General features: G+C 38.0%; 1 protein-coding gene across 1 annotated transcript in view; it reads left to right on the top strand.

Annotated features, from left to right (window-relative positions):
* The window catches only part of ZNF800 (zinc finger protein 800), a 43,809-nt gene extending 35,696 nt beyond the window's left edge, over positions 1-8,113 (top strand). The window contains exon 6 of the mRNA XM_032401634.1: positions 4,335-8,113. Coding sequence (XP_032257525.1) covers position 4,335 — 1 coding nt within the window. The 3' untranslated portion in view covers positions 4,336-8,113. The remainder of the gene's footprint in view (positions 1-4,334) is intronic.
* The last annotated feature ends 8,903 nt before the right edge of the window (positions 8,114-17,016 follow it).

Below are 17,016 nucleotides of genomic sequence, written 5' to 3' on the forward strand. Positions count from 1 at the left end.
CTTCCTTCCTTCCTTCCTTCCTTCCTTCCTTCCTTCCTTCCTTCCTTTCGAGAAGGGGAGAGAGAAAAGGGGCTCGGGGAGGGGCAGAAGGAGAGAGAGAGAAAGAATCTTAAGCAGGTTCCATGTCCAGTGCAAAGCCCAATGCGGGGCTCGATCTCACAACCCTGATATCATGACCTGAGCCAAAATCAAGAGTTGGACGCTTTACTGACTGCCACCCAGGTGTCCCTAGTCCCTATGCTTCTGATCAAGGCAGAAACTATTTCTGAAAACTAGGAGGAAGCCATCTCACTAAACTAATAGGATCTGACATAATCCATAGGATAAACTTAACTTAGTATCCACAGCCAGAATCTAAGGGGGAAGATGTGCTATTAAACCTTGAACAGATGATTGAAGTATATTAATTTTACTTTTCCAAGCTGCACTTTTTGGATAGGTGAATATTTAAGGTAACAGTTAAAAATTAGGTCCTGCATTGTCATATATGTTCCTGTGGCCCTCACTGGTTTCTCCCAATTTCTTTTCCTTCCTTTCTGAATGAAGGTTTAGACCTTGCCATCTAGATAGCCACTAGAGCTCTCCACAGGTGGTTTTTGTGCCCTCAAAACTGACACGAAGCAGCCTGTTTACCCTGCCCAGGCCAATGGATACTGAGGAGGGTATGCAGAATGAGTTTTAAGAAGTCAGCCCTGCTTGGGATTGAAGTGAGTGACTTAATACTGAAAGCACAGGTCTGTATACCATTTGAGCTATCCAGCTGTTGATTAACTTTTCAAATCTGCCTTTAAAGGGAAGAATTCCTGGGAGACGATCTGTATCAAGTTTTAATAGAGTGAATTTTATGGATGAGTTATGACCCTTAAAAACTGAATTCAGTAATAGAAATGCTGACAGACTTGAACTAGAAGAGGGCAGCTATATTATAGTCTTATAATCTGTAGTTAAATGAGAAAAGAAACCTTCAAAGTTTTCTGTTCTAGTGCTTTGAAAACAATTTCTTTTTCTTGTTATTTGAACTTTAAATTAATAATAGGCATTAGCATAAACCTAATATCCATGTCAAAATAACACAAGGCACATTGCTGTAGCACAGAATTATTTTAAATCATAAACTTGTTTCAAATCTTCTTTTCTAAATAAATTTGTTTTTAAACATATTTTCTTTCCTGGCAAGCCTCTATATACCCATTCTCACCTCAGTAAATCACTAAGACATTATTGAATAAAGGTAATTTATGTATTTAGGCACTTGTAGGATTGTAACAAAAATGAAGAGTGGAATAGAATTTTAGAATATATATTTTCTGCATTGAAGACTTCATTTGTTTAATAACCTCTTTATATTTGTTGATATTCTTTCTTGCCCCATGCCAACATTTTAGAAATTTTGTTTAGGAATTTCTTACAAAATTTGTCATGTTACAATAACACCCACAGATTTTTTATCCATAAGATAATGAATACCTTGAATTTATATTCTGTATTATGCCAAAATTTATTAAGTGGTTTAATATGCTTTTAGCTTTACTAGATCACTGAGAGATAGAGGGTGGCTTTTTGTTTTGACATTCTTTCTCATTTAGTAAAATCCACAGCACTCTATTACATCAACTAGACCCAGTTCACAGCCTTAATCAATAGAAAAGTAAAACTGGCACCTCTTGATTTCCTGGTTTTGTGTATCTTGGGTGGAGCTGACTCCTGAGTATGAAGGTTGTGATAGGAAATGATGCTAGGTACTTGCAAGAAAATACTGGAAGAGGCTTGCCAAACATCCTGTATAAGTATGATTTGCTCATACCTCAGAGCCCTGCCCTATTAAAAGTTACATCTAGATGAATATTGATCTTGTATTTGATCCTGTTCAGTCACTTTTGACATCATACGAGCCTGGCATCACTCCTCTGTAGTAGTCTGCGGAGGGAGTTTGGCAACCCAGTATTTGAAATTAATTTTCAACAGGTTTTGCAAAGTTACTATTTAAAATCAGACTGTCACTAAAACTAAATCCATCATTCTACTCCCAGCACTGACTTCCCTTGCTTACTTTATTCTGCCCTTGCTACCACCACCATTTTGCTTCTCACGCAGATTTCAAAATCCTGTTTCTTTTATGAATCTGTTCTTGATAGCTCCAACCCCTGGTGATCTCTTCCTCGGATGAACTCACGACATTTACCTTACCACTTACTTTGCACTCTCATCCTTTGTGTTATTACTGCATTATTATTTAACTAGAATGTCCCCAAGATTAGACTCTAAGCCCGTTGAGGCCCAACAGTCTTTCTCTGCAGCATCATGAATAAATGGATCGCCAGGCCTCTTCCTCTTCTCCGTTCTCCAGATGTCAGTTTGGGTTTCTTTCTTTTCAGGGTCCTCTTCATGTTTTACTTTGGCCTAAACTTTCTATTGTTCTCCACTTGGCTACTCAGGTTCTCTTAGTATCTTGTGTTAGTGAAGATTATGAATGATTTTAGGAGATTCTTAGGCTAATTTTATGTGAATAGGGGGTGATTTTTCAGCCTTTTTTCCTATCTCAGGATCCATTTTTTAAACTCTGCTACAAAAATTCTACCCTTTTACAATTATTTTTAGTATTCATTTATCAAAATATATTCTGGAAGTCTGTATTTTGGAAGCAATAGTTTAGATATATAAAAAAGGAGGATTAACCAGAAACAAAGAAGAGAAACACTGTTGAGTTGCCAAACATGAATTTTATTCCCAGACTCACTTTCTTGCTATGGTGCTTTTTTTCCCCTTATAGCCTCATGGGAACAGAGCAGGCAGAAATGCAAATAATTATAATATCGTGTTATATAAGTCACTGCAAAGTAAGGTCTTACAATTATTTTTTTTTAGCCATTGGCATTTTGTATGTGCCATCTTTTGAGGCATAATTCTATTGAATTGCAGATGGGGACTCTAGAGATTTAGTAGAACCTCATTTTAAAGTGGAGAAAGTTGAGGTAAGTGATTGCACCAGGTCACACATGTAGTTAATAAAGAAGTTGGGAATAGAGGCCAGCTATCTCTTAAAGATTATCTTAGTAGGTAATAACCCATACATGTAAAAAAAATAAAACAGTACGATGAGGTGTTCTGTGAAAGGTAAGTTTTTTTCCTATCCCATCTCTCTATTCCCTCATTCTCTACCCCAGAGTCAAATTACCAGTTTCTGGGGCTTTCAAGAGCTGTTCTATGTATATATAAACATATAAATATATACATTCCCCTTGATGAAACTGGTAGCATGTTTGTATACACTCTTCTGTACCTTTTTTTTTTTACTTTTTTTTTTCCCTCACATAGCATATGTCTGAATTCTGTAGAACCCAGATATTTGTATTCTTTGGTCCATGAACTTTCATTTTACTATACTGTCTGTCATTTAAACAACCAGTTTTTGTTCATGTGAATGGACAAGTCTTAAATTATTCTTTGTTTCTAGTATATATTGAATTCCTCATGTGACCATAATGTAGTATTTCACATTACTTTCAGAAAGGAATCATGGTCATTGATTTATTTCATGATAAATGTTGAAGTTAAAAAAAATAAGTGAAATATATATAATAATTATTATTGCTAGTAACTTAAAATAGCTGATTAGGATATTTGCTTTTCCATTTGAGAAAGAAATGACAGGCAAAGTTTTCAGGAAAATGATTTACCTTTAGACTTGTGTAAAAATCTGTTTGGTATGTACAAAACAGTTTCTCAGTGCCAGTGAAAAGCAAAAGCAATGATGTTATAAATATCAAATCACAAATGTTTATTTTATAAATTCTTTTTTTTTAACATTTATTTATTTGACAGAGACACAGCAAGAGAGGGAACACAAGCAGGGGGAGGGGGGAGAGGGAGAAGCAGGCTTCCCGCCCAGCAGGGAGCCCGATGCGGGGCTCGATCCCAGGACCCTGGGATCATGACCTGAGCTGAAGGCAGACACTTAACGACTGAGCCACCCAGGCGCCCCTATTTTATAACTTTTTAATACCTTTTTTTAAAGATTTTATTTTTAAGTAATCTCTACACACAACATGGGGCTTGAACTCACAACTCCGAGATCAAGAGTCACATGCTCTACTGACTGAGCCAGTTAGGCTCCCCTATTTTCTAAATTTTTAAATCTCCAACCTCATATGCAAATAACATATAATTTTTCATTTGTTTCTCAAAACAGATTGTAACTATGTGTTTTAATCTTCTTGATTAAAGGGAGCATGACTCATGATCATCTGTATAAAAATGTGTCCTTAATTTTGATCATTCTGGGTTTATTTTGGCTAACATATATGTATCATTGCAATTATGGCTTTATTTTTCAGAGATTAATGGGGCCTAAAGAACTGCACGATTTTATATCTTTTGGACCAAACTATATCACAAAAGGCAAATCCATTAAAAAAATATGTCCCATGCCAAATGTCCATGATAGGATTTATAGAGGTTAAGTATTTATATTTGAATTTTACTTTAGATGGACAGTAATCCTGTGTTCTCCCTAAGACAGCAGTATTTACTGAGTAATTCTGTTTGAAAATAGTATTAATTATCACTCCATTACTGATTGGAAAAAAGTTAATCATACTAAAAGTATATTTTCATAATACTTTCACAATAGTTAAAATTCAGTAGTAGAACAAATAAGATCGTATCTTTGAGGCTTATAGCTTTAGTGCAGCTTTTATGTATGTTATCCTCAACCTTGGACACAGGGTTCTACTGGTTCTTATTGCATTCTGACTCTGGGATTCTTGGTTTAAGACTTGAGAACTAGTCTTGTCAAAAACTGTGATAAGTCATGTTAGAACCTTGCTATATTTATAGGTCTCTCTCCTATGGAGATGTTATCAGAGAACAAAAACTGACAAAGCACCCCAAACAAAAACAAAACCCTTAAGTAACCATGTATTATGTGAAACACAGGAAATGTTTTGATATCTATTCTTTGGTGTAAGTTTGTATGTCCCAATTCTACTTATACTTGAATTTTTTTTTTTTTTTTTTGGTGTAGGTGACTAATTTAACAAGTGAAACAAATGCTTATTGGTGCCATTTAAAAAAAAAACAACCCAATCTTGAGCCTTCTCTGCTGTAAAAACTAAGCTCTAAATTCACAAGGTGGTGCCCTGGAGCCTGGAGAAACACTGTATTTTCTTCCTCCTTTTTCCATCATTTTCATTCCTAATTGGTTCTTGTGTGTGTGTGTGTGTGTGTGTGTGTGTGTGCTGCATGCATGTGCATGTGTATGTGTTTATGTGTATTTGAAATCACATGGCATTGTAATTTGAAGATGGTGAACAAGACAGGGAGGGCAGGCTAGCCTCCCTGCCAGGCCTCACAGGTAACTGACATGGCCATTACTTTCTAAGGCTGGCCTTGATTACTGGTTGATCTAGCAAGGTGACTGGGTGCTAGAGAACTGGGTCACTAACCAACCTCCTAGATACTGGTGTGTAAATTCCACAATGCTAGTTTTAAAATTTGCAATGAGAGGTATCAGGCATACTGGTTTCTCATTTTTATGGCTCAGTGTATTTTCTCCAAATAGGCAAGTCTACAATTTACTAAATTATAGTCAGAAGGTTGCTTGATGAGCATTGAATCAGCTCTCAGTGACCAAAATCAGCAAGTTCTGGTAGTATAATGCATTCATCTTTCCCAAGGAATATATTTGCCACTCAGACCAGATGTTCTCAATTCTCAGAGTATCCTTTTTACTAGACTAGGCTGCAGACAGATGGCCAGCTTTTGATTTCTTGATTTTTTTCTTACATAGTTACTATAGATGATCTCCTTTAGCACATTTTTTTCCATTAGAGTTTAATAAAATGGCATTCATATCTGTAAAATAGCCCAGTGCCTGGCATACAATAATTAAATAACTAATATTGATAAGTATAAGTGGTGTTGAGTTCAGGTCACCTTGATACCTGTACCGTCAAAGACAGTATTTTGGGCCATTTCTTTAGATAACTGATCTATTCCATCTTTTACATTTTGAGTTATTTTCATTCCTTATTCTTCAGTTCTTTTAACTCCTTAATTTCATTTATCCTTAATGTTGAATCCATGAGCTAATTAGGACAGTCCTTTTTGGCTCTGAATGATTTTGTTACCATTTTGTTTTTGAGACTGATTCTTTTCAAATTTCAGGTTTTTTGCTCCAAAATACCGCATTCCCCACAGTTTCCCATCTGCAATGTGAATCTATTGAAAGAGATCATCTTCAAGTTACTGTTCAGCTCTAGAATATATATATATATAGGTTTATATCTTATTTGAACAGATGATGTCAGTTACAGCCCTTTCCATCTAATCATGCTTACCTTCATTTCAAGCTCTGCTTAAAACCTTTCTCATAGAATGTAAAGTTATTTTGAAAATGGTAGCAGCATCTGGATTCTTAGAATAGCAGGATGGCCATGGAATGGGGAGGCAATGATTGAAAACCCCAGAGGTTATAGGTATGATGATGGTGAATTCAACAGTCAACAATGATATTGCAGCTATTACAAATACACATGTGGCAAATCAAAACTTTTTGTATGAAAATGAGTACAGAAAGGAAAAATTGAGATGAGTCAGTTGGTCACTCCAGCAACAATGAGCATTGTCAGCCTTTCCCTTTTCATCCATCCAGGGATCAGTTATTCTTTTAAGAGTGGCAAAACAGATTTAGGAAAACAGTGGAGACATTGCCACAGCTCTTTCTGGTATTTGTAAAAATACAGATCATGGTGCATTTTTGAAGCTGGTGGTCTCAGAACAACACTTACTGTTGTGGGAGTTCAGAAAGTGGAGAGATCATTTCAGACTGAGATATTCAGGGAAAGCTTGTTAGGAGTGGCTTTGGTCTGGGTCTTGAGGGATGGGCAGTGTTTGAATAGATGAGGGAGAAAACATTTTTTGATGGGTGAAATGCTAAGAATAAAAGCATAGAGGTGAGAAATAATAGTGTATGTTAGGGGAGTGGAGAGTCAAGTAGTTTGGTGCAAAGTTTCTTAAACCATAGTTCATGAAAGAATTGAGGCAGTGTTTCTGTCAAATATCACTTACTTCAGAATTAGAAAAACTTGGTTGTTCAGCATGCAACTGGATGAGATTACTGATGCCTCTCAGTGCATCAAGCTTCACGTTTTCATGTGCTCCCTGATGTCATCAAAGAAGAATTCCATTTTAGGACACTTTTTGGAAATTGGAAAGGCTGTCAACATTTTCAGAACAATTCTCTAATATTCAAATGGAAGAAAAAAATGATAGCCCCCTGAGGGCAGATGTGTGCTCGTCATGTCAGGTACACATCATGGCTTTCCTGCTTTGATGAGGGAAGGAGAGCCACACGTCACTGTGTCTCATTACCGTCTATATCAGCTGCTGTCACCACCTTTCCAAGAGGTATTACCAAGAAAGAGGAACAGAATAGGATGTTTTTCTCTACTAGACAGAAGTCTGCTGCCTTTCAAGAGGTCTTAATTGAATGTGAAAGCAGAGGAAATAATGTTACTTGACTCTAGCTTGAAGGTCTTGGAGGAATTTAGTGTCCCAGTACAGAGGCTGCCTCAACCTGACAAAGCATTCTGTGGAATTCTGCTTTGGTTCTGTGTACCTTTGTGAGTCAAAGATTTCAGTACTTGTTACCATGGAGAAAAAAGTTGCAATTGATTATCGAAGAAGATGTATGTGTTGCTATGTCAAAGACCGTATCGTAATTTCATTTCAATAAGCCAAATCTCGTTGAGATTTACTACTGAGCAGTTAGAAGTTTTTAAATTAAGTTTCTTCAGGAAGCCATCATTTTTCTTTTATGAAAAATAACAATGTGGGGGAGGCATAATCCTTTATATATAGTTTTTTTAATATATTGCTTATGTTCAGGAAATCAGTTTCCAGTGCAGTGAAATAAAGATGTGTTGTATGCATTTGTGTGCATGTCTCTGGAGGAGAAGTCCGTATCTTGAATCAGAATCTCAGACTGGTCTTTGACTCCCCCAAAAGGTTAAGAACTAATAATTTAGCTAGTGTGGAGACAATGGGATGCTATGTATGAAACTGAGCAAAGGGATGACAGGAAACTAGAAAGCTCATGTAAAGAATGTGAGAAGATGGGCGCCTGGGTGGCTCAGTTGGTTAAGCGACTGCCTTCGGCTCAGGTCATGATCCTGGAGTCCCTGGATCGAGTCCCGCATCGGGCTCCCTGCTCGGCAGGGAGTCTGCTTCTCCCTCTGACCCTCCCCCCTCTCATGTGCTTGCTCTCTCATTCTCTCTCTCTCAAATAAATAAATAAAAAAATTAAAAAAAAAAAAAAAAAAAAGAATGTGAGAAGGAAAGCTTTGGCAGGACTGAGGGGTGATGCAGGGATTCAGATTAGCTCCAGGGTCTGAGTTATTCTCTGAAGGTAATTTTCTAGATAGAGCTTCTCAAATGTAGCAGCCCCCTGTTATCTTCTTTGGTCTTAGTGTCTAAGCACAGTGTCTGAGACAATAGATACTCAAAACTGTCAAATTAAATTGAATCACTGTGGATAATGAAAGTTGGACTACAGCACCCAAAATAAATGCTCTTCTGTTTTATCTGTATTTAATCCTGTTTGTTAGAGCTCATTTGGTGGCAAATAAGGTTTTTGGAGAGAGAATGATTTATAAAAAGCTCAGACAGCCTTCTTTCTGTTCAGGAGCAGTTAATTAACACAGATAGTGACAGATAGTGACAGAGATAGCGAGAGAGCACACAAGCAGGGAGGAGAGGGAGAAGCAGGTTCCTGCTGAGCAGGGAGCCCAACGTGGGGCTCGATCCCAGGACTCTGGGATCATGACCTGAGCCAAAGGCAGATGCTTAAAGGACTGAGCCACCCAGGCGCCCCAGGGATAAACTACTTTGTAATACTCTGATTTACTCAGAACCTTTCTGAAAGGTAAAGTATTTCTGGGGACCATCCATTCATTCTTAAAATCTCATGTCCACCAGTTTACTAAACAATATTATTTTCATAAATTTGAATTGGGATAAAGTTAGAATGGGTACGGAAGAATGGAGTAAATTTTTAAGTTAACTTGTGTTTTTTATTATAAAAATAAAATGTGCTTATTGTATACAATTTGGGAAATATCTCAAGATTACCTGCAGCCTCATCACCTGGAGATGACCCTGTAACATTTTGGGGTGCTTCTCTCCATTATTTTACACATCTGTGGCGTGTTGTGTGTGTATGTACGCACATAAGTATACACCCCTCCACACACACTACAAATGGGGATGAAAACTGATTTTTAATAGCAGGCTAATATCCACTATAAGAAAAAGACCGTAATCGAACCGACATCTTACTATTTCCAGTTTTTCTTTATTTCTTTTTAAATTTTCTTTGCCTTTTGTTTTTGTTGTTTTTTTCTGTTATAGATACTACACTGAACACCCTTTATGGAAATTTTGTATGTATTCATAATTATTCCTTAAGGGAAAATTCTAAAACTAGAATTGCTAGGTCAAAGTATGAAAAAACCTTAAGGGTTTTGATACGTTTCCTTACGTTGCTAACCCCTGGATGAGACTTCAGCTGGATGCTGGTTTCCTCTGACCAACACAGGTTTCTCTCCGGTGTCTGGGACAACCTGTTGGGCGGAAAAGGCGTCGCGCTAAGTTTGGGTTCGCGGCTCCCGGATTAGCTGGGAGGAGCCGGCGCGTGGGTCCCGTTTCTAACCGGCGTGTCTTTGTCTTTCTCCATGGGGACCGCTGCCGCCCGTGCGGGCCGAAGCCTCGGGAAGCCGTCGCCCCGCAGCGCCGCCGCCCTGCGCCCGGCCGCCCCGGGGAGCCGCTGCCCGCCCGCGGGCGCCGTCACCACGCGCCAGGCCGCCGCCAGCTGCCGCGCCAAGCTCCGCGGCGGCGCCGCCCGGGAGCGCCAGCACGCCGCCCGCGGCCTCGGGAAGCCCGCGCCGCCGTGAGCGCCGCCGCCCGGCCACCGGCGGGACTACGCCAGCGCTCCGCACAGCCCGAGTACCTCAGGCGCCCCGCCGCGGCCCGCCTTCTTCCCCGCCCGCCCTCCAGCCCCTCCCGGGCTCTGGGAAGTCCACTCCGACCGCAGCGAACTCCCCGGGCGCTCGGCTGTTCGCACACCTCCCTTTCCCCCTCGCTGTCCTCGAACCTCGTGCACCCCAGAATTCTTGCCCACGCAGCCCCTCGGGAGGACCGTGTGCCTTAGGGCCGGCGGGGCGGGAGGACGGCCTCCTTGCTAGTCGTTGCTGCTCTCGGAGCATTCCTTCCTCATCTTGCCTGCCCAAACCCCGGCTTTTTTGAGAATCTTGTCACTGGACAGTAGCATCCTCTTACCCTCTTGGTAATTTATCAACTTCCTAGGCAGTTTCTTTCATCAGTTCTTCGAAGACTAGCTACCGCTTTAGTCTTCTTCACCGCAAATCCTTATCATCAGCAAGCTAGTTACCCACTCCACCCTCCCATCTGCCAGAAGATTGTTTTAGTGTACAAATCCCCAGTGACTACGGGGTCATCAACACAATCTGGAGTGTGTAATGCATAACTGCGGTTGAACTTGAACTCCAACATCCAGTGTCCTCTTTGTAACTTCATCTCCAATGACCATTTCTTCCCTTCGGAATCGGTCCTTGCCCCCATGGTTCTAGATTGCCATCCCAGGGGATCCGCTCCATTTTGCACTGAAGCCATGCTTCTCCTGGGCCACTCCCAGCCCCTAACTGAGCACAGTGTGGGTATTAGTGATGGCCCGTTCACGTGACAGGCCGGACTCCTCTAAGGAGCGACTTTGTCGTGGGGACTCCTCAGCAGCCTGGCTGAAACTTTCTTAGAACTGTGCTGCATGCAGTCTAAGGCTCTTCTTGCTTAACCCCCCTGTCCTTTTGTGGTGTCAGACTTGCATTATGGTGTGAAGGCCTCCCCCTCCCTGCTTCTGTTCCCTTACCTTTTTCCTTAACAGATGTTCCCTCAATAAAACTCTTGCTAGTTGAACTCTGCCTTGGTGTCTGCTTCTAGAAGGACCAGAGATAACACCTTATCAGACATTCCACTCCAATCACCATCTTCCTATCCTTCTGGATCCCTCATTTACTGACAGCTAATTCATTAACCTCATTTTCCCCACTATCAGCCCCTGTTTTAGATTCACTTCCTTCCTTGTCTAGCCTAGATGCCACGGTCCATCATTGTAATCATCCTCCTTGAAATACAGTGCTCTCAGCAGTCTTGAACCTCAATTTCTTCCAATTTACTTGCCTGCTAAAATCCCAACTCTGGATCAACTTTACTATCTGCCTTCCATGGGCTTGATTGGGACAACTGAACATTTTCCTCAAGAAAATCACACAGTGCAGTCAATTAGTTTCACTTCTAACTTGTTATTTCCAACCTCAAATTGGTGCTATTGTTCCTAGGGAGCCTCAGATTCCCACTAAAACTGATAAACCTTTTCATCTCTCCTCATATTTTTCTGATCCCCTCCTGCCTATTTACATTAAATTTCCCTTGGAAAATAGAAGATATTACATAAAAACTTCTTCATCTTCCCACCATCAGACACACACCCCCCCCTCCGTCCTCTCACCCCCAACCCAGCTACCTTGGTAACCATCTCCTTCATTTTGGTGACTATGGAGGAAGTTTCAAAGGCCAGCCCCTCTTGTGCTCTGGATCCCATTTCCTGTCGCCTTTCTGGGGACATTTTTCTCCTTAGATTTTCCCCTTTCTCTTGTCTGCATCATCAATCTCTGTCTTGAATGGATCATTCTCATCAGCCTGCGGACATGTTCCAGTATCCCCCCATCTAAACCACATCTTTCCCATCTGTTAGCCATTTCTCAGCTCTCCTTCATAACTAAACTTTTCTTTGGAGTTATATATTGTCTTAATTTTCTAATCTTCCAATTACTTTTCAGTCCACAATGTGACTCCCCCACCACCACCAGCATTGCAAGTGTCCTTGTTAAGGTCACCAGTCACTTTCATATTACCCTATCCAAGAGGATACTTTTCTGTCCTCACCTTGACCACTCTCTGCTTCTTTAAATGTTCTCCCTTCATATCCAAGACACTGTTCTGTCCTGGTCTTCCTCCTCCTTCACTGATCAGTGTTAGACTCCTTCTGCCTATCTTTGAGAAGTTGAGATTTCTCACCTCTACTCAGGTCCCCCCTTTTTTTTTTCCAGGTACTTCTTATCAGTTTCCATGGATTTAAGTACCATCTTTATGCTGAAGGGTTTCAAATTTGTTTCCTTCCTTGACCTTTAAGTTCTAGACCCACATATCTAATTGCTTGCTTAATATCCTCGTTTGGATGAGTCAGATCTTTCAAACTTAACATGTCCCAAATCTAATTCCTCATTCTTATCCCAAAGCTGTTTCCCCCCTTCTCTATTACAGTAAATAGCACCACCATCCTACCAGTTGTTCAAGCTAGAAACCTAAGAGTCATCCTTGATTCTTTTGATGACCTCTTTTTTTTTTACATCAAATAGACCAGCATAATCTATTAGTTTTATCTCCAAAATATACCTTTAATCTGTCTGCTTCTTTCCATTTCCAATGCTATCACTTAATCCTGATGAGTATTTTTTCTCACTTGATTACTGTGACAGCCAGTCCTACCTATTCTCTCTGCTTCTACTCTTGACCCATGACCCACTTCTGTACATTCCTGATACAGTGGCAACAACGACTGTAAATGGAATTGAGTAACTTGTTGCTCATAGGATAAAATCTAACACCCCCACATGGCTTACACAGTCCTGTACAAACTGATGCTTCTTGTTCTCTCCATCCCCATCCAAGTTCACCTCTTTATTGCTCACTGTGATGCAGCCACACTGGTTCCTCCAACATGCCGAGATCTTTTCTGTACCTCAGGGGCTTAGTAAATGTTATCTCTGCTTAATCTGCTCTCCTTGGCTATCCTTTATATAAGGCTTAAATACATCTTGAGAAAGGCCTGCCCAGAGCATTGATTGAAAGTAGTCCTCACCACTCTTTTCCCATTTGCTATCTCGGTTCTTTGTTTTCTTCATTACTCAATCCTTTATCTCAATTTGTAACTTTATTTATTTGTTTATTTACTTTTTATATGTATGTCTGTTTCTCATACTGGAATGAATGAGGGAAGAGACTGTGTCTGGATGTCTAGATTCTTTAACATTGTATTTCTAGCCCCTAGCACAATACTTGGCACATATTAGATGCACAATAAATACCTGTTGAAGGAATGAATAAACACATTTGCTAATTTTCTGTTGGGAGTTCACTTTTTATTGATTTATAAGAGCTCTTTATATATTAAAACCATCAACCATTTGTTCTATATGCTGCAGACATTTTGCCCCTTGTCATATATGTACAGATTTAATTCATGATGTCTTTGATATATAGAAATATTACATTTTCCATTTAGATAAATCTCTTCCATGATTTCTGCTTTTGGTAATATGTTTAGAAAAGTCTTCTCCATCTCAGTGTTATATAAATATTTGTTTGTGTTTTCTTTTCTTTTAATTTTTTAAGATTTAAATCTTTACTCCAAATGGAATTTATTTTTGATATAGATGTGATTAAGGCTCTAAATATTTATTTAGTTGTTGCATCATCATTTATTGAAAACTCCCTCTTCCACTGTTTTAAACCACATTACCAAATATTAAATTTTTACATATACTTGGAGTGCTTTCTGGATTTATTGTCTGTTGGTTGGTTGGTATCCTTCTCTATTCCTGAACCATGCTGTTTTAATTACTGTCATTTTATAATTTGCCTTATTATGTGGTTAACTTTTTAATGGGGCAAACGTTACTCTGGGGCAAACATTATTCTTCTTTTTCAAAATATTTTCAGCTGTATTTGCATTTATTCTTTCAGATAAACTTTAGTTATATTTCAGTCAAACTCCAAAAGAAATTCTATTGGCATTTTGTTTAGAATTGCTTCAATGTTATAAGTTAATTGGAGGAGAGTTGCCATCTTTGTAATATTAATTTTCCCATTCAAGAACTTGTCACATGTCAAGGTTGTTGAAGGCTTCCTGTATATTCCTCAGTAAATTTGTGGGTCCTGCATATTTCTTGTTAATTATATTATTAGATATTGCCATATCTTTGTTGGGATCATTTTCTCATTATGTTTTATAACTGGTTGCTCCTTGTAGGCTCAAGCTATTGATTTTTGGTAACTTTTCTGAACTCCTCCATTAATCCTCCTAGTTGATTCTCTTCTTCTAAGTAAACAATCATTTGAAGTGTAATTAATGATAATTTTCTCTTTTCCTTTACAATATTTATACCTCATATATTAAATAAGTGATGGTATTAATTTTGCTCTTATTCCTGACTTTTGAGGAATGTCATTAATATTTCATCAGCTTTTAATGTTAGCTGTTGGACCGAAATAGAGGTCTCTATCTGGTTAAGGAAGTGGTTTCCTGGTTCACATATATTAAGCATTTTACTGGAAGTTGTTGAAGTATATTAAACATATCTGGGAAACTAGAGATGATCTTATGGTTTTACTTCCTTGACCTATTATTACAACAGATCATATTAATAGATTTCTCAATGTTAGATTATTTCTGCATGAGATACATCCTATTTCATTATGGTGGGTCTCTTCCTCTTTCAGTATAATATAATAATGTTGAATTCAGCTCCTTACATTTTATGTAGGATAATTGCATTTATATTCATGAATAAGATTGGATGGTAGTTTTACATTTTTTAATTCTATTTTTATCAACTTCAAAAAATCATGTTCTATGTTCTAGATTAGTATAGAGTATAGGAATAGCTTTTTTGAGGATTTGGAGGAACTCACTCATAGCACTGTTTAGGCTCCAAGCTTTTTTTCAGGGTAGGTGAGTGGGGGATTAATTTTTGAAAACATTAAAGTTTTCTTCCATGACTTTGGCCTAGACAGGTTAACTACTGTTTCTTGGGTATCAATTTAAAAGATAATATTTTAAAAGAAAATCATGCATTTTCATAGAATTTAAAAATGTATTAGCAGACTTTTACATATAATCATCTTATAATTAAAAATATTTTTCTCTATATTTATAGTTATAGCTCCTTTCTCATTTCTAATTTTTTGGTTGCATTTTTCTTTCTTTTATTAGACTTGCCAGTCTTTTAAAAGAACAACACTTAGCTATTTCATAAATTCTATTTTGTCTATTTTTTACATCACTAATGTAACTTTTACTCTTTATTCCTTCTTTACTCTTTTCTTAAGTTTATTTTGTTTTCTGAATGTTTCTTTGTAATTGATGACTTAGTTCATTTATTTTTATTTCTTTCTTATTTAATAATAGGACACATAAGGCTATAAATTTACCTGTGAGAACAGCTTTGACTGCATCTCAAAAGTTTTGGTATGTAGTCTCTTAATTGTTGCTATTTTAAAATAATGGATTACAGTTGCTGTTTTTATTTCATTTTTGACTGGTGTTATTTAGGATAGTGTTGTGAGGTTTTGTTTTTGTGAATCCTGATTTCCTTTTAATAAAGAATAAATTTATTAATATTTATGTTGCTATTTTAATAAAGAGCTAACTTTGTTTGGAAAAAGTGAAGGTATCTGTGAAGTGGTCTTATCTGAAGTTATATGCAAGCATTACCTAGAGTTTCTTCTTACAAGATCCCCCCAGAAACATCAACCAGTGGTGTCCATACTAATTACTGACAACAGGGATTTTACACACTAATACCAATAATTTACTGAAATTGTGATTTCTATATAATGTCCTAGATGCTCATGTAAAAGGCAAGAAAGAGCTTTAAAAATGTTTATTGCATCCAAAATCCTCAGATAATATGGAACTTAAATGATCATCTAATAATTAGAAAAACTCATTATCAACATTTATGAACTCAGGAAGGATTTGAAAACTGTGAACATGAACTTTGTCAAAAAATTTTGGCATTAAAAACAATTTTTCTTTAGACTTGGAAAAAGTAATTTTAAAAAATTTATTTTTATAATTACGAATGTGATTTATGTACATAAATAAAATAAAAATTATCTGTAACTCTATCACTCAGAAAAAACAGTTAACATTTTGTTATATTTTCTTCTAGGACTGTTTCTGTACATTGCTCTTTCTTTCTTTTTGATAGAATTAGGATCATATTCTTTTGATCTTGGTTTTGTGTCCTCACTTATTATTTGTGAGAATTTCCCTATGAAATAGGAACTGAAGATGATTGGGGATTAATTTATTTCACTGTTAGCAGTAAGGATTGGCGTCTTCCTGTGGTGGTTTCTACTGCTTAGACTGCTTGCTTTTCCAGCGTGGTCCGTGAAGACTCTCCTGGTAATCTTCCATGTAATTTCTTTGTTTCTTGAACTAGAATGAGTAGTTTCTGTCACTTGCACTCAAGAACTCTGACTGATACAGGGTTTTGTTTTATTTGATTGATAGCATTTTCAGAATTCTTGTGTTAAAAGAAATATGCGGGGCGCCTGGGTGGCTCAGTTGGTTAAGCGACTGCCTTCGGCTCAGGTCATGATCCTGGAGTCCCTGGATCAAGTCCTGCATCGGGGTCCCTGCTCGGCAGGGAGTCTGCTTCTCCCTCTGACCCTCCCCCCTCTCATGTGCTCTCTCTCGTTCTCTCTCTCTCAAATAAATAAATAAAATCTTTAAAAAAGAAAAAAAAAGAAATACGCATGTGTGTGCAGGCATGTGCGCATGCACACACACACAAACACACACACTCACACCCATACACATTTGGGGAATATTGTCTATTTTATTGGCCTGTCTGGAGGCTCCCAGACCAAATTCTCATACTGAAGGTTCTGAGAAGTTCTACATTAAAGAAAAAGGTTTGCTTTAAAAATATTTCAAACACTTCATTATGGAATACATTTTTTTCATAGAATTGTTAATATTTTTTATAAAACCTTAGGAAATACTGATTTTATTTATTAGCTTAGCAATGTTTTGATGGCCCTTTCTCTTGGCTTCCACACAGCAGTTATATTTAATTAGTATGTGTAGTATAA

This window comes from Phoca vitulina, unplaced genomic scaffold (assembly GCF_004348235.1).
Source record: "Phoca vitulina isolate PV1807 unplaced genomic scaffold, GSC_HSeal_1.0 scaffold4, whole genome shotgun sequence".
NCBI lineage: Eukaryota > Metazoa > Chordata > Mammalia > Carnivora > Phocidae > Phoca > Phoca vitulina.